The sequence below is a fragment of the Notothenia coriiceps genome, unplaced genomic scaffold (genome assembly GCF_000735185.1).
Source record: "Notothenia coriiceps isolate Sejong01 unplaced genomic scaffold, NC01 NC01_scaffold00018996, whole genome shotgun sequence".
In the NCBI taxonomy this organism is placed as follows: domain Eukaryota; kingdom Metazoa; phylum Chordata; class Actinopteri; order Perciformes; family Nototheniidae; genus Notothenia; species Notothenia coriiceps.
Window position 1 is genome coordinate 354,291 of NW_011351697.1, and position 19,307 is coordinate 373,597.

The 19,307-nt window shown below is 39.6% G+C and overlaps 6 protein-coding genes across 7 annotated transcripts in view; 2 read left to right on the forward strand and 4 right to left on the reverse strand.

The window, feature by feature from the left end:
* Nucleotides 1–19,307, reverse strand: part of cp (ceruloplasmin) — a 737,508-nt gene that overhangs the window by 230,355 nt on the left and 487,846 nt on the right. The window lies entirely within an intron of this gene.
* The window catches only part of n4bp2 (NEDD4 binding protein 2), a 78,927-nt gene that overhangs the window by 3,492 nt on the left and 56,128 nt on the right, over nt 1–19,307 (reverse strand). The gene's annotated exons all lie outside the window — the stretch shown is intronic.
* On the forward strand, nt 1,454–12,011 carry gtf2e2 (general transcription factor IIE, polypeptide 2, beta). Its single transcript, XM_010778030.1, has 8 exons — nt 1,454–1,667; nt 2,562–2,726; nt 9,262–9,344; nt 9,927–10,034; nt 10,764–10,946; nt 11,080–11,173; nt 11,514–11,629; nt 11,797–12,011. The coding sequence occupies exons 2-8, from the start codon at nt 2,567–2,569 to the stop codon at nt 11,911–11,913; spliced, it is 861 nt and encodes a 286-aa protein (XP_010776332.1). The 5' UTR covers nt 1,454–1,667; nt 2,562–2,566; the 3' UTR covers nt 11,914–12,011.
* Nucleotides 4,178–7,544, reverse strand: smim18 (small integral membrane protein 18). Its single transcript, XM_010778029.1, has 2 exons — nt 7,291–7,544; nt 4,178–5,308 (listed from the first exon to the last, which is right to left on the reverse strand). The coding sequence occupies exon 2, from the start codon at nt 5,301–5,303 to the stop codon at nt 4,980–4,982; it is 324 nt and encodes a 107-aa protein (XP_010776331.1). The 5' UTR covers nt 5,304–5,308; nt 7,291–7,544; the 3' UTR covers nt 4,178–4,979.
* On the reverse strand, nt 12,712–15,057 carry LOC104951384 (dynactin subunit 6). The gene is made up of 7 exons (XM_010778027.1): nt 14,926–15,057; nt 14,683–14,747; nt 14,445–14,550; nt 14,237–14,322; nt 14,074–14,121; nt 13,810–13,952; nt 12,712–13,046 (listed from the first exon to the last, which is right to left on the reverse strand). Exons 1-7 carry the CDS (start codon nt 14,952–14,954, stop codon nt 12,954–12,956), a joined length of 570 nt encoding a protein of 189 aa, XP_010776329.1. The 5' UTR covers nt 14,955–15,057; the 3' UTR covers nt 12,712–12,953.
* Nucleotides 15,638–19,307, forward strand: part of hgsnat (heparan-alpha-glucosaminide N-acetyltransferase) — a 10,389-nt gene continuing 6,719 nt past the window's right edge. The window contains exons 1-3 of one of the 2 annotated variants that reach the window (XM_010778025.1): nt 15,638–15,840; nt 16,692–16,795; nt 16,900–17,036. In XM_010778025.1, the coding sequence (XP_010776327.1) occupies nt 15,639–15,840; nt 16,692–16,795; nt 16,900–17,036 (443 nt within the window). In that variant the 5' untranslated portion in view covers nt 15,638. Of the gene's footprint in view, nt 15,841–16,249; nt 16,378–16,691; nt 16,796–16,899; nt 17,037–19,307 lie in introns of those variants that run through there. The other variant, XM_010778026.1, reaches the window with a different exon arrangement.

The following is a 19,307-nucleotide window of genomic DNA, read 5'->3' on the forward strand; positions in this document are numbered from 1 at the left end:
CGACCTCAAAGATCTGGCCCATTTTGGACTCTCTGCCAGCTTGGAAGAGTCTTTGCCAGTCGCAAGAGAATTGGCGCTTCTGCTATATGGAAAAAAGGAAATTGGACTGATGTGCACAAACTTGGATGCACTGAGGTTCATAATAATTGTATCAACAACAGATGCAGCCTCGGAAAATCTGCCGCCAACAGAGGATGCATTTCAACAAAGAGCAATGTTTCAGACAGCGATGGTGTCACAGCCCGAACCCAAACCCTTGTTATGGAGTCCTATTGGCAAGGGGTCGATTGTCAGAGATGGGGTCATTCAACCAGTGCTATTTACAAAACCCCCAGCACCAACAGAAGTGAGAGACATTACTCGCTTGTATTGCAAAGATGCAAAGTGTCGAGAGAGTTAAAAGTGCCAGTGCCTCTCTGTTGGCCTTCCCTGTACTTCCCCTGCACCTGCTGTGCAGAATGTCAACGTGTCCCCTAACGTTTCTAAGGAACCTGACATTTAACATTATATTCTAGTATCTATATAGTGGACCTCTCACTGAATTATTTGATGAATTTTATACTGTACTTTGAATTAAGGTTCCAGTTTCAATAAAACCTGTACTATTTACACCTATGTTTTAGAGGCTTGCAATTTAGAACTAATACACTTTATTGTATTGGGTTATTCTGACTATTTGGTGATGTAGTTTAGCCACCTGGTATTTCCCTCTCCAAATATAATGACCATCAGAGTAAGCATTCTTAACTTATAAGCTATTGTGCCACTTATCCCCCATTCGGAATTTGACTGTCTCAGAGAAGAGGTAGGCCTATGTCTAAATAAATCTCATTTGCAATAGAACTGTACCAGATATTTCCATACAACTACTGGTTAGTGTTCAATAGCACCCTAGACAATTCAGTAATGGTATATTTTTTAGGGATTTCGGTTTTTCTGATAAATGAGAGAAAAGTGATTGAGTCCTATGTTCCTATCACCAAAAAGTACAATTTCCGTCTAAACTAAAGCTAAGTTTATAGGACTATAATTCCGTATTTGTTTAGTTAAATAATTGTCTGACTATTTAGTGATGTAGGACAGCCAACTGGTTCATACCTCAGCAAATCTGAAGAGGAAAAGAGTTGTCATTCTCAAATTATGGGCTTTTTTGTCACCTTTCCCACATTCGGCCTGGTCTAATTCTAAAGAACAACCCAAAAAACATTTTGTTCCCCAAAGTAAAATTTGAAAACAATAATTTTCATTAATGGGAGACCCTAAAGATAAAAAAAATAATTGTTGTCATTTGTTCTACCTCGGGTAGGGGTATTTCGAAAACTAAAGCCTTTTTTGAGGACTTGCTGCTGGACTATTAAGAGTGTATCAAAAATGTGCACACAAACCAGTGTCGTATTTTTTTTACTGTTATGAATGATCATACGTGATGACGTCGTTCAAGGATTCGCTATCGATGTCCGACAAATCGAACAACAAACGGAAGTGAAGCATGAGGAAAAAAAGAGATGTTTTGTGTATGAAGTTAGTTAGCTAACCTTAAGTTGTGTTGTCATTTAAAATAAGTCAAGCATTGCATTGTGGAAGGAAGCATTTTCTTCTGTTTGATATCCTCCGAAATTAGATAGTCCTCCTGGTCTCTTTCTCTGAGAGCAGGAACGAAGAGTCAGGTACGTTGTGCTCAAGATACCATTGGACAAATCTTCAAGCTAATGCTAGCTAACAAACCAAGAGTCAGACTGTGTTTTTACAATTGCTTACCTATGTTATCTTTCAAATAACTAGAGTAACGTTTGTCAGCAACGTTTGATGAAGTAGATAACGTCTGTGTTCACGTTATCACAATATAGCAACAACGTCAGGCTAACCTGGAACAATGCTGACTTACTAAAGTTATTTGTTACCTGGTGTAAATTGTTGCTAACTTAGCCGTACACCTAACGTCGCATTTAGAGGGAATTACCTCGTTGCCTTTTCATCTCATGTTCCATTTAAACTTGATGCAAGAGCCCTTATATTTTGAGATGATTGGGCATAATTGACACATCGTTATAACTATGAAAACGCTACATGCTGGTCCGAGTAAAGGCTGCATTTCTAAACGGGCCACATAGGAAATGCTGTGGAGCTCATGATCCAAGGTCCCTAAAGATCCTAGGTTCAATGATTAGCAATTGATCCTGTTTGTACATTATTTTGTAAAATAACACAAACTATAGGGCCAGGTACTGATAAATCAACATAGAAGTACTATCTGAGGGGACATATTGAAGTTTGTAGTCTGCTGCTTGGACTGTAGACCCACTTGCTGGGAACATGAGCATCCACTTACGATTGAAAGTGGGGTCTTAGCAGCACATTTTAACCCTAGAGCCCAAAAACCTGTACAGTGAAAACCTGTTTTTGTCCAGATATGAAAACGGTTCACGATGTTCTCCTCGCATAGCAAAAAAGTATCTGGTTTACTTGAAATGTTTGCCATAACATCATTTCTAATGGATCACTTACTATATTTGTTCTGATTATCATCATTGCTGTTTTTGATGTGTGTTGTACTCTGTCAGCCAGGATGGATCCAGCTCTACTGAGGGAGAGGGAGCTGTTCAAGAAAAGAGCTCTGTCCACCCCAGCTGTAGAGAAGAGACATGCTGCCTCTGACTCGGGGTCCCATAAGAGGAAGAAGCCCAAAGTTGAGAAAGACGGCTCCTCTGGATCCAAACACGGCTCTGGTAAGTAAAGGATAAAAAAGATTGTCTTGATTCTTTTTTCAACATTCACAGTCAGTAATAGTAAACTGCGGGCACAGATCCTCTTATTTTGCGGTTGAATGTGGATGAAAACACGAGGCACCTCAGTGTTTTTATAGGAGTTCCTCAACTATTCTGTTTCTGGAAAAACAAAATGCTTTTAGAGCATCCATCAGCTTTTGGAAGTTGTGGTAACTCCTTCCTTTTCCACCATCATGACTGTATCAGCTGAAGGCCATGCTCTTATGAGATCTTCTGGCATCCCAAATTGAAAGTTTGTTCAGGAAAACTACTGTTTATATGTGCATGTTTATAGCAGTAGGGTCTAGGCGGTTGAAGTAGCTACAAAGTTTCCTCGTCAGTTTGAACTTCCCTTTGGACAACTTCTTCCATGATATTTTGACATGATATTTGCCCCATGCTAAGCTCACATTGTCTGAGCTCATGTTTTCATGCTCATGCTTCAGTTCTGCTTTCAAATGTTCTTATTCATAAACGGCAATGTCCTCATCATCAGTAGCTTTAGGTACATCCTTGTCGTCAGGGCTAATGTAGTCAGAACCCTCTATTATTAAAACATCCTGCTCTGCTCTAACCCTGACACCCAGGTGCTGTACCATCGTGTCATAGAGACACTAAGCACATCTTTGCCATCATTTGGTCTGTATTTATTCATAGTTCACAGTGACAGAACAGTGCCATCCTTTGGCCAACCCAGGTAAACACGACCTAAGAATTTGTCACCTGCGGGTTACCCTGAATAACATTTGTAAGTCTCTTTCATACCACAGGTATCTAGAGACCTTGGAACCTTTACGGAGTAAAAGTAGTGCTAATAGGAAATCCTTTTAGACAAACCAGAGTTAAGCATTGTTAAAAAATGTTGCGTTTTAAAGAAGCCCGGTGAGTTGAATGTTTAATGGAATTAAATGAATACAGTAGACAAGGTTGAATATGTTCTCAGGTTGCTAAAGACCCGAGGTATGCATTTAAGAGTTGATTAAATAAAAAACTGCAGTTTGATCAATGTGTCAAACACACTTGTACATACAAGTAAATACAGAAATAGAAACAGTGCTAGTTTGATACGTATGTCCACGCTAGTATGGGTACGTTACTGTGACATTAATATTGTCATCTTTCTGGCCAGTATTAACAGCATTTGACCTGATCTGGCCTGATGGTGAAGCACTTCCAACTAGCAGAGCTATGTCTGCACAGCCCAGTGTTAGCACAAATGATCATGTTCAGAAAGATTTGTAATTAAGCACATTTATAATGAAAGTTGCAAAATATTAGGAACAGTAATACACGTCTTCTAATTATTTTGAGGCCAGGCTAAGCTCTACACTAAAATGTTTTACGTATCTTACCTTTCCTGTTCCCTTTTATATTTTTATATAGCATTTCTCTAAACAGAAAAAAAAGGCTGGTACAGAATGAAGTGGCAATTTATTAGGCATTGTGTGGTAAGGCCTGTTCAAATCATACATTGTTCATAATATGACATGATAAATTACATCACTGTGCAGCAACCAAGTGTCCCTTGACTTGAGATAATGTTGACATTTTAAAACATGTTGACATCACTGGCCATCAATTAACTAAAGAACAAAGAAACACAAGCTTTATTCAAAGTAACACCGTTTGCCAGCTAAGCTTGATCATTTATTGGCTGTTCGTCAGGTCCTGTTGGGAAACAATGATAATGAAGTCTTTACATTTGGACAGCGTGTTCTGTCTGTTTACAACATTTGACCATGTCTCTTAGAAGCTCATTTTTTTCATTGACATCCGGCTCATAAGTATGTGCAGTGCTCACAGGGCAGAAGGATTTTCATTCAACAAGCTGATATTGCGTGTTATTAGTGTTTTTATGCTAAAATAGCCACACTTATTAAACTACTTGGGCTCTCTTTTTCTCTGGTTGTGTTTCTGGAGTCAAATATGGCTTTTAGTGTCTGCAATATGTGTTGGTGGTAGTGAACGCTAATGTGCGAAGATTCCCTCATTACTGAAATTTGTTTCCAAATTGGTGACAAACTGACTCTTTTTTTACATTGTTCTGTCCCCTTATCTCCTCTCTCTGCATCCTCTAAACTGTGAGCAATGAAACCACTATTGGGCACTAGGAACTTCTTTTCTCAGGTCATCAGGGTCATGGTTGTGTTATTGCCCAGGTCAGAGCTGAAGCCCAAATCCCCATCTTCCTCATCTTCCTCCTTATAGCTGCCTTTATACCACCTCAGTGCAGGATTCTGGCTCCTTGCAAATGCTGGTCATGAGCTTGCCGCAGCTCCCCGGCCCCTCCTCCTGTAGCTGGTGATGTGTCTTCCCTTTGGCACAGCACCCACAGTCCAGTAGCTCATAGAGCACGGCCAAAGCAGCCAGAGACACGACGGTGAGGATGAAGAGCAGAAGGATGATAAAGCAAGCCACATTCCAGCCATCATGGAAAGGGTAGACCTCCTGGACCTGCAAGGACACACGGGAGAGAAGCGCCGCCTCTGGCTGCCCCGGGAGATAGCCTGGGTGTATCGTGGTAGTGATGTTGGCCATGATATCTGGTTTGAAGCAAGAAGAAGAGCGTAGAGAAAGACAGATTGTTAATGCGTGCGACACAGTGGGAATCTAGGTATCGCTGCGAGGAGGTGGCAGCAGTCGGGAGACCAAATTAGAGTACAACGGTCGTAAAATACCTGTTTCCATGGTGAGAAGATGATTAGAAAATGAAATTGGTAGAAGAATGTCTGGAAAAAAAACTCTGCGGTTCATGTGCCTGAATTTCATTTTCACTTTTATACTGCTAATGTACTATTTGACATGGAGAATACTTGTAATTGAACTAAGAACATTTGTTATTAGAGCTAAAGGTTATATGGCAATTGAGCATAAACCCTGTTGAGGCCATCTGCCTTGAGCTTGGTAGAAAAGGAAGGCAGCATCTGTGCTTGGTGTGCAACTCTTTGGCCCTAACAACTGAAAATAAATGTTAAAAATAAGAACTGCTTACTGTAGTAATAAGTAGAAGTTCTGGAGTATGCACACTGTTAGGCCATTTGTGTCGCTACAGCTATCCTTTGACATTTTCAGCCAAAGCCTACCATTTTAAACGGCACAGCATACTAGTGTCTCTGCCCACACACACATTCACGTGTGAGCACATACATGCTCTTAACACACATGTGCACACACACAGCTACAGATGTTTTCATATCGCATACTGAGACCAGGGAAGCTGACCTAGATTACTTGAGGGAACCACAGAAATGATTTGAGTTGGAGGGGCATTGGTGTCTCTCTTCACACAAGGCTAATTCCATAAGGTTACATTGTTTCTGCATTTGTATAACTACAACTGTATAAAAACACAGATTCATGTATGCAGGGTAGATTTGTGGCATCTTAGAGTATATACTGTATATGTGTATTTCAGTGCAGTTTAGGTGATGAGTGCTTCTTGTATGATGGTAACCTGGTTTTCTTGTTACTTGAAACCGTAATGTGATAGAACCTGTCTCTGTCCTGGCTTCATTAGTCTCAACAAATGTTCAATTCAGGAAGTGGCCTAAGTGCAGATGGTATGATTTTAAATTGGACTATGTAAGGCTGGAAAAAAATACTACCAAGGGGTCACACAAGGTTATAACTGCATTAACTGTGAGTGGTTTAGGAGAGCAGACTGACGCACATCTGTTTACAGAGTGCACAGAATCCAACTCAACTCCATTTAGCAACCTCTTATTGCAGACCTTGCTCCTAATATCAACACTTCAACTCATTGCCATGACAACAACCTCTTTTAACTATTTTGTCTCCGCTGGTATTGCTCCCCCCGTTCCTCTTTTGTCAGAGCAGTCACATACACATTGACAGATTGGCTCCCTAAAGCATCTGTTATCTCTCCCCCCAAAATGAGCCCCACCCCAGCCTGGCTTTTAAAGGTGTTGTGGGATCATATATTGCTCTCTTCTGCCTCTCATTAAACACACTCAAACAAACACACCAAATACACTTATGCACTCTTAATGCCCCTGGCTGGCTCCTCACAGCTGTCTGTCCCTGATTGATTTATCTTGAGAGCTGCAGTTTGCACAGAGTCATGCATTTCCACAAAACAGAGTGCATCCATATGAGAACAGACACAGAAACACAGTGTTGGATGTTTGGTATTCCAGCGGGAAGTGTGCTGACAGACAGATCCATGTTTATTTAATCCATTACGTGCTTGCCCAGTCTTGGCCTAAATATTACAAGTGCCACCTAAAGCTCTTCGCTTGGAAATTGTTATACTATAAATAACATTTCCCATTCTTAGTTGTTAGATATAGTGATTTGCAATTGAATGCAGAAGGAATCGGCTTCATAGAATTGCTGCCTATAAAACATTTATGATTTACCATGTGAATGCTGGGTTGCAGGCAAACAGAAACCTTATATGATGCGCGCACAGCCTGTAGCTTAAAGGACCACTCTGGAGTGTTATGATGTGCTGATGTCAAACACATTATTGGGACGATGCTATTCTGAAAATACGCAGACTCACCTGTGTGTCTGGCTCAGTCTCCAGAAGATGCGAGTCAACAGATGCACTCGTGTGTGTTCGGTGCTCCACCTATTGCTCTGTCTCGTACTCTCTCCTTCATCTGTGTTCACTCCTCGACCCGGTTTCCTCCCCAGCACACTCTCACGCACTATCAGCCGTCAGCTCGTGCACTCCCTCACCCCCCTCCGCCACTCCTTGCTGCTCCTCACGTCTCAGCCGAACAGAACGGGCTACTCTCTCCCTCATTGGCTCTTTTCTTTAAGCCCTGCCTCTGCACCATTCGTTAAACGGCCTGTCACAATGTCAGCGTCCTGCCCACAGTGCAGCTCTCAGCAGCAGAAGCTCCCGCCCACACCATGCATCATTCATGTATCGGTGTCTGTTTACAGCTCTGATTGGAGAGTCCAGACCTCCGACAGACTACAGGGGGGGGGGGACTCCCACAGAGAATAGGACCAGCTGGCCAGACTTCAAATCATTCTTAATAGATTAATCTCATATACTCCTGTACTACTAGAACATGTTTGTCACAGTAAATTATAAGGCTGTTAATAAACTGTATTAACTTATTGTTATCACATGCAATGAAAATACCAAAACTAACAATGAGCTGATCCAGCTAACACATTATTACTTTTTAGCCACAACCTGATACAGTATATCTGTTTCCTCTGCGCCAAAAGAGCTCCATAGTTTCCATAGTAATCAACAAGCCATACTGTTGCTCTAGGGTTGGCTTTATATCATGAACACATTCAAGTTTAAACATTGTATACACAAAAAAGAAAATGCAATGGTTATAATATATGGACAGGAAAAAATACAATGAAATGGCTACATATAATTAACAAATGAATTGTTCCTCAAAAAATATTTGTACTGCTGCTGAAACCCTCGTCCATGCCCTCATCGTTTTCCAGACTCGATTAGCATACTCTACGGTTGACCAAACTCACCAACAAACTGCAATACGTCCAGAACTCCGCCGCCCGCCTGCTCACCTCCAACCCCCTCCGAGACCACCTCACTCCGGTCCTCCACATCCTCCATTGGCTCCCGGTAAAATACAGAATCCACTTCAAAATACCATTCACCACCTTCAGAGCCCTAAACAACCTGGCCCCTCCCTATCTCTCTGACCTCGTCCACTGTCACATCCCCACCCGTTGCCTCAGGTCCGGAGACACAAGCACCCTAAAGACCCCCAGGACTTCGGACCTGGGGTGACGGGGCCTTCTCTGCTGCCGCACCATGGCTCTGGAACACTCTCCCTATACATCAGACAATCAACGACCCAATCATCCTTCTAACAAGCCCTCAAAAACCCACCTCTTCAAAGTTCCATTTCCCTTGGAACCCCCACCCCCCCATGTCATAACTCCACCTGAATGTTAAATAGTCTGTTTTTCTTGTGCAACTGTGTTAAATGGGACTTCTGTAGAGCGCTATATACATTTAATTACATGTATTATTATATATTGAAGTTTACAGAGGTATATCCTCCTGAGACCAAGCCCATTGACCCATGTCCTCTGTAGTAGATATGTTGTTCACATGCTTCTCCTTTTATTCTTTTGAGCTACTCTATCAATCTCTGCTGCACTGTACGAGGACATCCCGGGCATATGTTTGTACGCTTTTAAAAAAGAGTTATACTTTTTAGTAGAAACTAATAGGCTTTAGTCTGAAGGTGCCTCTGACACATGGCTGGTTTTATTCTTTTCCTGGGATTTCTTGACAAGATGTAAAACAATGCAAGCAATTTCAACTCTAAATAAAGATGAATGGCCTTATTGAAAAGATTATAATTTCGTTTTTGTCTTATGACTGGTTCTAAAGAAAAAAGAAGATTTTTAAATGAATATTCACAAAAATCTGTGGCTTATGATATAGTAGTTTTGGTGCCAGCCTTTACAAACAATGTGACATTTATATATCTTTCCATAACCGCTCCTTCTCTTTTCTCCTCAGAGTCTAGTAATGGCAAATTTAACATCAAGACGAGCTCTGGGTACAAGTTTGGCTGCCTGGCCAAGATAGTCAATTATATGAAGGTACGTACGTCTTCAGAGACACTTCCTCTTTGAAAGGAACATTCTTCCTCAATGTACTGGTGATTGTGTTAATATTTTTCTCCTCTGCATATTAACCAAATATTGAATTCAGTCTCATCGAAGCTTTCCCAACAGCATCTATTTAATTGCTAGATTTGAAGGTTGTCGTCATCTCCATTAAAGCACTTTAGAAGCTCTTGTTGTGTGTCAGCCCAGTGAGTCAGTTGTGTCGCGGTGTAACATTTGGTCCTCAGTCTTTCTTTTGGTACGTTAACAGCTTGTTTTTAATGCTGTGATTCTGAAAGAGGCTGCCCGGACCCGTCACAGTCCCTCTCTGACTCATCTCCCACACTCAAGTTGTCAGATTTTCTTTTAATGTGTTCACTTTTTGTGCCATCTGTTGAATAAACAGTTTGAATCCATGTAACATAACATAACAGTTAGATGTAAGGCATAAGATATACCGTAGACATTTGGCTGAAACATTGTCAAAGATGGGAGCTAATAATTACGTATTTAAATGTGAACTGTCATTTCAAATGTTGTTGACTGGTCATGCGCATCTCTCTCCTTCACTCTCAGACAAGACATCAGAATGGTGATACACACCACCTGAACCTAGAAGAGATTCTGGATGAGACCAAACTTCTGGACATCAGCATGAAACAGAAGCAGTGGCTTATGACTGAGGTGTGTTTCTGGACTTTGGTTTTATACTGCTCTTTAGTTCAGGAGTAGACCTGTCCTATTCCTACAACATTTCACTCGCCTGCTTTAAAGCTGAAATCCCCACAACACTTATATTCCCTCAAAGTCATCTGTGGGCTGATGTGAGTCACAACCCCCTGTACTGTATGTTGCAAATGAAGAATGCCATTGAGAAGCAAGAGTGACAATGCTGATGACACATCTGAAAAACGTTCAATAACTTCTTGTTGTTAAAAGTAGAAAAACAATATGAACTTAGGAAAATAACTGATTTAATTGTGGCTTTAGTTTAACTTTCTACGTGGTAGCTTTGTGTTATATAAAAGTAAAGACATAATTACAATTCTAAAGATTTGAATGGTACCACAAAATGAATGAATAGTATTAAGATTGACAAACTAGTATTAAATAAACTTACATTATATTTACATCGCATAATTGTTTAATCCCTATATACAGTACAACCCCAAGCTTGTCGAAAAGTTCAAGATGCAATTGGTAACTGATAAGATTCAGCCACTAGATGGGGCCCTCCCCCTCCCCCTCGACCTCCCTGGTTCATATGGTGTTCAGGTCATGACAACATGGTGGCCAGTTTGATGCACAACCTGCATGTTTTATGCACAGTATGTACGTGTAGTTCCCTGATAATAAGAGAGACTTAGAGATGTATGACCTGAAATCTACTTCTTCACTCTCTAAAACCATCAGGCTCTGGCCAACAACCCAAAAATTGACGTCCGGGATGGGTCGTACGGCTTCAAGCCCAAGTACAACCTGAAGGACAAGAAAGCGTTACTGAGGCTGCTGGACAAACACGACCAGCTGGGCCTGGGAGGCGTGCTGCTGGACGACGTCGAGGAGGGGTTGCCCAACTCCGCCAAGGCCATCAAGGTAACACACATTCATGTTATTTATGCTAAGCACCCCATACAGTTGCGTCTCACACCTTTTTGTATAATGAGTAAACACCATGGAGGATACAAAATGAGGATCAGCAGAGACATGAGCTCTCGTGTGTTCGCAGGCTTTGGGGGATCAGATCATCTTTGTGACACGGCCGGATAAAAAGAAGATCCTATTCTACAATGACAAGCACTGCCAGTTTACAGTAGACGAAGGTGAGAAGAAGTCTTGTGTTCTAAGGCTGTCTGTGAAGTATTTCTGAAATTAATCTCTGTACCTAAAAGATTTGGATGTTTTTTCGAAGTTTTTTTAATTGGTTATTCAAGAGCATATACAGGCAATAACAATTCAAGTTTATTTCACCATACATGTATATGTTTATGTCTTTGCAGATATAATTATAGATCTATAAAAAAAAATGTCAAGCTTACTTTCATATTCCTTTTGTCCAGTTCATCCAGGTTTTTTTGTGTTTGTTTGGTTAACATCATGAAATCTAAGGTGTCCAGCTGGTCAATCGGTGTGCTTCTTGCTCAAAAATGTATTCAATTGTAGAATTCCAGAAATTGTGGAGGAGCGTTCCCGTGGATTCCATAGATGACGAAAAGATTGACGAATACCTGAAAAAGCAAGGCATCTCCTCCATGCAAGAAACAGGACCAAAGAAAGTGGTCAGTGTCCCCTGGTTTCCCCATCTGCTCTCTTTATTATTCTAATGCCCAACATTTGAATATACTTTCCCTGATTTATTATACTAGAAAAAAGGTTTCAGTATTTGTAAAGTTTGTGAATCAATCATCTTGAATCTCTGCTGATGATGTTCACCTTCTCCCTGCAGTTACCAATTCATAAGAGGAAGAAAGGTGGGCAGAAGAAGAGAAACTTCAAGACACACAACAACCATTTGGCCGGCGTGCTGGAGGACTACACAGATGGTGTTCCCTCTAAGAAGTGAGATCCGTTCCCTCGCTGCCTCATGGCCTCAAAGGAGTGACGGGTGTAGAATCTGTAAATCCAAAATGGCTGGAGATGGAGACCCCGGCCTCACAACAATACAAAGACTTTTTACCTGTTTGTTGTATCAAAACTGGGTTATTTTGATAAGTGGTACTTTATAACAGGGTGTGAATAGAAACTGTGCAGTGCAATCATTTGAGTTTATTGATCAGTGATAACTGGAGGAAAAGAGTACCAAGACCCTTTAAGGACGCTGAAGGCCCGTACCGAAACCATCATCCTTGAAGGGGTGCTGCAACCTCACTGTTCAAATGTAAATGAGGTTGAAGTGTGTTAATACTTTTTTCTTAATTTGATAGTATCAAATTACTTGTTAGTATTATTTCAAAGGGCAGCAGTCCTCCCCTTATTGCAGCCTTCCATCTTTTTAATAGGAATAGCAGAAGACAGGCGTGTGTTGTGCAGTGCATCACATGGAGGTCTCTCATCCAGCTTGGACATTACTTCTCCTTTCATTTCAAAGTACATTCTTTGCAGCACCATGGCATAGTGGTTTAAAATACTTAAACTTTTTGAACTTATTTTAATAAATTACACTGTTACAGTAAATGGCCTCTGCTTGATTTATATGACTACAGTGACAACAATTCTAATGAGTTTAGTGTTGGTAAATGTAAATATATACGGAAAGTATTTGGAAATTTGCTACAGCATCTGTTCTCGCTGTACTATAAAACCTAGCAATGACATTAGAGGTAGCCACTGTAATCATAAATGAGCCTACACACACCGTCAGCATTTTTTAGGTTATTTAATGAATCATAGAAAAGGGTACATCAGCACAGCAAGATAAAGAGGAAAAACTGAATCAGCTGTTGTGGTTATATTAGAAAATATTTATCAAGAGACATTTTCCTGATGAAGCTAAGTACATATTATATGGTCATATACATTCATACTACCTGCCAGAATGTGGTATTTAAATATGGGTTTGCTAGCCATTAACAATGAACTAACAACAAAAGGGAACATTTCCATTTAGCTGGCGTTGTGGCCAGCTTTAACAGTTTTCTTCAAATGGTGGTAGTTTGGCAAAATCTTCATCAGAAAGTCGAGTTGAAGAGTCTGGGGCTGTAAGGATTTAAAAAATAAATTGAAGACATAAATGTTGCTTTTCACAATACTTTCAAACTCAGGCCATGTGTTATAGTATTTTCCTGAACAGCAAAAAATTTGCCCGCTGTTATTAAGATAATATATTGCATTTTGATACATATGTGATAATATTGTATTTTTAAACTTATGGTAGTTTATGTCAAAGTTGTAAGACATGAAATAGCCATTTGAAAATGGGCAAGATTATTATATGAACCAAAATGTTTAATAATTTAGAGCAGGGACTAACCATTAAGCACAGTGTTTCACAGTCATGTTTCAAATAGGCATATTCACATAATCTGATGTGTGTTTTTGGCAATAGTATTGGTGTACTGCTCACCCCTTAGGCTTTAAGTACATAAACCAACATGACATTAAGATAATTTATCAAATCAGTTTGACAAAGCTGAATCAAACTAAAGGCTATTTGGTCCACATGGTTTGTATTTAATTAAGCAGGAAAGGTATGCTGTTGAAATCTGCCAGCACATAGTAAATGTTCACATAAAGTGTTGTGTTTATCATTATGACAACAGTTGGGACACTTATAAGAAAGGAACTGCCTAGAATAAATACATGGGCTTTGCCTGTATATAAAATTGCATCTACTATAAAACAGATCCATAGACAAAAGCCTCTTGTTACCAATGTGTTAGAGCAACACCTCTCTGACTTTCTACAAATAAACCTACATTTTAATGGTCTAGCCGAAAAATGTAATGGAATGCTGTAGTACCTGTGGTCTCTCCGTCTGAACCCGCCTCATACATCCAGAGCCGTAGATGACCGTGTTTTCAGGAATGACTTCACACGTGTTGACCTGACAGAAGGCTCCAATGATACAGCCACTGGTGAGGATCACATTCCTACCAACGTCAGCTAGAGAACGAAATAGAGGACATTTGATACGGTGAGTGACAATTTCTCTGAATCTCCCATGCAACTTTGCATACGTGGGTTGCTCATACATGAAAATACAAGAAGAAAGCCAACATCCAACCTTTGGATTCAATGACGTTGTTGTCCCCAATTTTCAGGGCTTGTGATACTGTTGGTTGTTAGTTAAGGCAACATTTATGTTTGATTGTTATGATTCCTGAATGCCTATAATATCAAATCATTTCACTTATAGATAAGACCTGTCAGGAAAGTCAAAAGGATACCACAGCCAACTTCAAATACATTGTTCATGCCAATGGTCATTGTTTTTGGTTCCACCTCAGACTCTGGTTTGATGTTTTCTGGATAACTGTGGTGTAGAACAAACATGATGGTAATTATATAGATGCAGGATAAATTGAAAACAGAGATTACGTATCTTGAATGTTGAACAGTGATAAACAGGGCATGGGTACAAGGAATCTTGAATACCCATTAATAATCAGAGCCTGCTCCTCTATTAAATTGCCTTCTCCAATCACAATGGGCCCTGCCTCTGCAATGATACGAGCTTTTGGGTGGACTACTGTCCTGGGGCCTGTGGAAACACACATTATTGAAACAACCGAAGAATAAGTTGAGAGTCCGATTTGACGTAAACAAATGCAAGTTCTGTCAAGTCAGCAGTGACCAATGTCACTTGGAATTGTTCCAAAGCGAAACATCTTACCTATGGTCACATCTCCTCTGATTTCACTTTCAACACAAACTACGGCTCCAGCTGCTATTTTGACACTGCAAAAAAAGTAAAAGAGGACCAGAGAAAACATGTTAGCTAAGTATGCTAGCTAGCCAACTTGCTAGCAGTTTACACTAGGTACATCATTACTTTATCTCTATAGTCATCATTTGATCGGATACTAACTTTTAGCTAAGCTGTTAAACATCATTAGTGGGCTAACAATGGTATTACCTTTTCTGAGCATTTTGTTTATCTGCCATTGTGATAGATGCAATCCTATGGGAGGATCCAATGATTCACTCGACTATCGATTTCGAGTCCTTGCTGCCACTGCTTATGCGCATGCGTCAACCGACGTAATACGATTGGCTGTACAAAGCATGATACAAAGAGATGGCTCTGAAGACTTTAACATGATTATCTGTTTACATATGGGGATTCGGAAGAATTCCATTCATTCAAAAACTCCTTTTTTTCTGTGGAAAAAGGATCAATAACAAATGTTTTAACACAAGCGTGTTTAAATAAACAAGATAATAAACGTTACCATAGCTACGGAGATTGAAGCCGCATGTATCACCAGCTCCATTCGGCATCCAATCCATACTGTTACATTATAGCTTTTACTGAGCCCGTTTTTATCTGGGCAGTCTATGGAATATTTGATTTTAACGTTAGCATGGACAAGCAACAGTAGCAATCCGTTGGATAAAATTAATGTATTTGAAGATACAACTTATGGCCAAAAGTTAAAAAAAAGAAAGAATGTTTTAGCTAATAAAATATGTAAAGGAATGAGTGCACAGTTTGGCAATGTTATCTTAGCACTGCATAAATGTAGTGGGATTGAGCAATAGGTGTGTAACGTTAGTGTCCCTTTAGGAGCGACAAACAGGTAACGTTAGCGGTAGTGATGTAGTTTGACACTCATCGCTCCCACTACAATGTCAAAACAAGGAAGGGTCGGAAGTGGCATCTGCTATGGAAAAAAGGAAACGAAAAAAGAATCTTCAGATTTTGGAGTGAAACGATTAAGACAGAAAGTCATGACAAAACCAGAGAAATATATGTTTCCCCTTGCTGCCCTTGCTTTGGTTGTAGCTGTTTGCGTGGTACCACTGACAGCTGACATATCTAACGTCACCTGTAAGTATCCAGGACTTTTGACAAGAACAAGCAGGATAATGCTAGGTTAGCTTAGCTAGTTACCAAATGTCTACGTAAATGTACGTCTCATACACCGGTTTATTTGTTGACATTTCATTGACCATGGCTTTTACCAACCAACTGTACAGCCGCTACAAATAGATATATTGTAGTTAAATGTGTTGTCCATTAATAACATTTCTTAGGCTGGTGCTAACCGTAGATAAACCTTAAACGGCTTCAACTCAAAGGAAGACAGTTGACAGTCCACAAATGAGCTCCAGACATTTAAACTTCCCTCCTGGGGGTATTGGACGGATTAATACAGCATGTGACCACAGGGCTCTGCAGCCATAACTTCAGCCCTCTCACATGCTTTCCTCTTCCTGGGAGCAACGCTAGCTGACTGGTTGTAGCTTGCTGTTAGATTTGGTATATATTTTTAAACTGTGGCTACCCATTTAGTTTTGCTACCATACACGTTTGAATGGAATAGGATTCTTGTCTATATCGATAGCCGTGAATCATATGTTTAAGGTAAGTTAATTGTACGGCTGTAGCACATAGAAAGGCTTTAAAAGCAACGCCATATTTGTATGATTTCTCTGATGTATAGAGTATGTCAGTGAAGAAGTAGTCAGGAAAACTGGGATTATTTTACTCATTGCTATTGGTTGTAGTCACAACGACCATAGTTCTCTTTTTGAGTAGGCTAATGATCTTGAAGTCTGTTCAGTAAACAGTGGCTTTACAGTCTGGTGTGGCCAGCTAAGCTGTAACATCTTGTCTATGTAGAAATGTATTTGCTTAATCATTTCAGCTAATATGTGTACTGCTTTTTATTACTCCAGCTACTCGGCATATAGCCCACAGGATGGATGAGGCGATTCTGACAGTCAACAATGAGCTGGACACTGAGCTGGTGGTGTCCTGGATGTCAGAGCGATGCTATCAGGTACCAGATATTTCCTTGCATTTCTTTCTGTGGACATATGACTTGTTTCAGATGAGGATGGTGATGGTTGTTCTGATCTGGACCTTTGTTTCCTTGTGTGTTAGTGTTTGTACCAGCAGTTGGGTGTTGTCCCCGCAGGACCCACTCCTGGCCAGCCCAGTTCAGTAGACTTTGTTGTGGGCACACAGCATGGAATTACACTACAGCTCAACAGCACCATCATCAACCTGGAGCTCTGCACGTGAGTTCAAGAACACTAGCAGTATAAATGTTTTATTACTGGCTTTGTGTCATGTAATGACAGACGACTTTTAAATAGAATGTATAATTAACTATAAATGTTATTAACCAACTACACACAATCTGTAAACAAGTCTTTAGCTCTAATAAGCTTACATGTATTTTACAAAATGTCTTGGTTTTAATGTAAAACATATTTTGTGGTATTAAAAATGAAATAGGATATGAATTGGATTAAGAGAAATTGCCTTGATTATACAGCTGGGCTAATTATGAATGAATAAGAATGAAAGAACATTCAAGTGTCTTCAAAGACCCTTCACAGTTGACATGCAGCAGTACGTCTTACTGTTAATATCCATTCTCTAACCATCTAGAATATAAGGGAGACATTTTTATGAAAAGCAGATTTACAATAGATGCCGTATTTACATCTATTGCACGTCTGTCCGTCCTGGGAGAGGGATCCCTCCAGGGTTCCCGCGGGGTCTTAAAAAGTCTTACATTTGATAATCTGAATTTAAGGCCTTAAAAAGATCTTAAATATGACCAAAAAAATAAGAAAGGTCTTAAATATGATTTAGAAGGTCTTAAAAATGATCGGATTTGAAAGGTACTTCTGTGTTGGGATCGCGTCTAAATGTGTTTTGGGGGAAATGTCCGGGCTGCAAAGTAACCAGGACGGTAATAGCCTTTCAGTTCCCCCCAACAATTTGTATTGAATTAAATCAACATGGAACCAGTAATCACTAACTTTGTTTCCCCCGGCCCCTTATTGGAGAACACCCAGCTAGTAACCTAGCAACCAAGCTTCAGCTAGCGGCAGTCAGAAACTCATGTATCTTCGAATCACTTACAAATAAATATGGGGAAGTGTCAGTTCAACCGTATTTGGTTGGAAAACATCTAATTTAGTGCTTGGTTGAAACCAGTGGAGGGGAACGTGTTTGAAGCCCGCCGCACCATTTGCAAAAGAAATAAGCGTTCGTTAGCTAGTGGAGCGTTAGCTAGTGGAGCGTTAGCTAGTGCAGGCAGCTCCCGCAACAACACCGGGGGACCTCCGGGCGACGTTTGGGTCTATGTCAACCCTAAAAGCGGAGGTGCTGTAGACGCGAAATACCAATCATACAACACCAACGATGAAATAGTGTAGCCAAGGCAGCAGAGCTCTGAATATAGCTCTCACTCACTCCCTCACTCACTCTCACACACACACACACACACACTAATTAATATCATGATTATTAAATACGATGATTATTAAATTCATTGACTTTGAAAACATCCATTTATTGAACTTTAAAACAAATAATAATTTGAACAGTATCTTTTTAACTGTTGATTACCCTGAACGTATAATTCAACTGAAAAACCAATACAAAAATTAATTAAATAAATGATACATTTAAATAAATAATATCAAAATAATAAATACCAATAAACAAGATCAACAAATATTTTGGAGCGCACTTCCACAAACTATTTGTTGATCTTGTTTATTGGTATTTATTATTTTGATATTATTTATTTAAATGTATCATTTATTTAATTAATTTNTAGCTCGTGGAAGTGCGCTCCAAAATATTTGTTGATCTTGTTTATTGGTATTCATTATTTTGATATTATTTATTTAAATGTATCCTTTATTTAATTAATTTTTGTATTGGTTTTTCAGTTGAATTATACGTTCAGGGTAATCAACAGTTAAAAAGATACTGTTCAAATTTGTATTTTTTTTAAAGTTCAATAAATGGATGCTTTCAAAGTCAATGAATTTAATAATCATCGTATTTNTTGCACAGCCCTAACACACACACACACACACACACACACTCTCAAGCACACACACACACACATACACACTTTTTGTCTAACACGCTAACACAGTTCTGTGTACTGTTATGCTGTTATGTTCAGTCATTGTTCTTATGTTGAACATGAATACATTTACTTTGTAAGTAATTATGGGACGTATTTCTTCTTTCATAGCAATTTTCCTTCATACTTCATTGCCGTGAAATAGGTCTTAAATTCTATTCAAGTCTTAAAAAGTCTTAAATCTGAGTTGGCGAAACCTGCAGGAACCCTGTGTACTACTCCACTACTGATGAAGCCATATCTAGGAGCTTATATTATTTAATAGTTATCCTTTTATTTTATTGTTCTTTTCTGCTTATAGTAAAATTCTTCCTTTTAATTCTTATTTAAGTTTATTAAATAAGTTGTACTATGCCTCTGTTTTTTGTAAAGGCAGTCTTTGGGCACCGGGGGA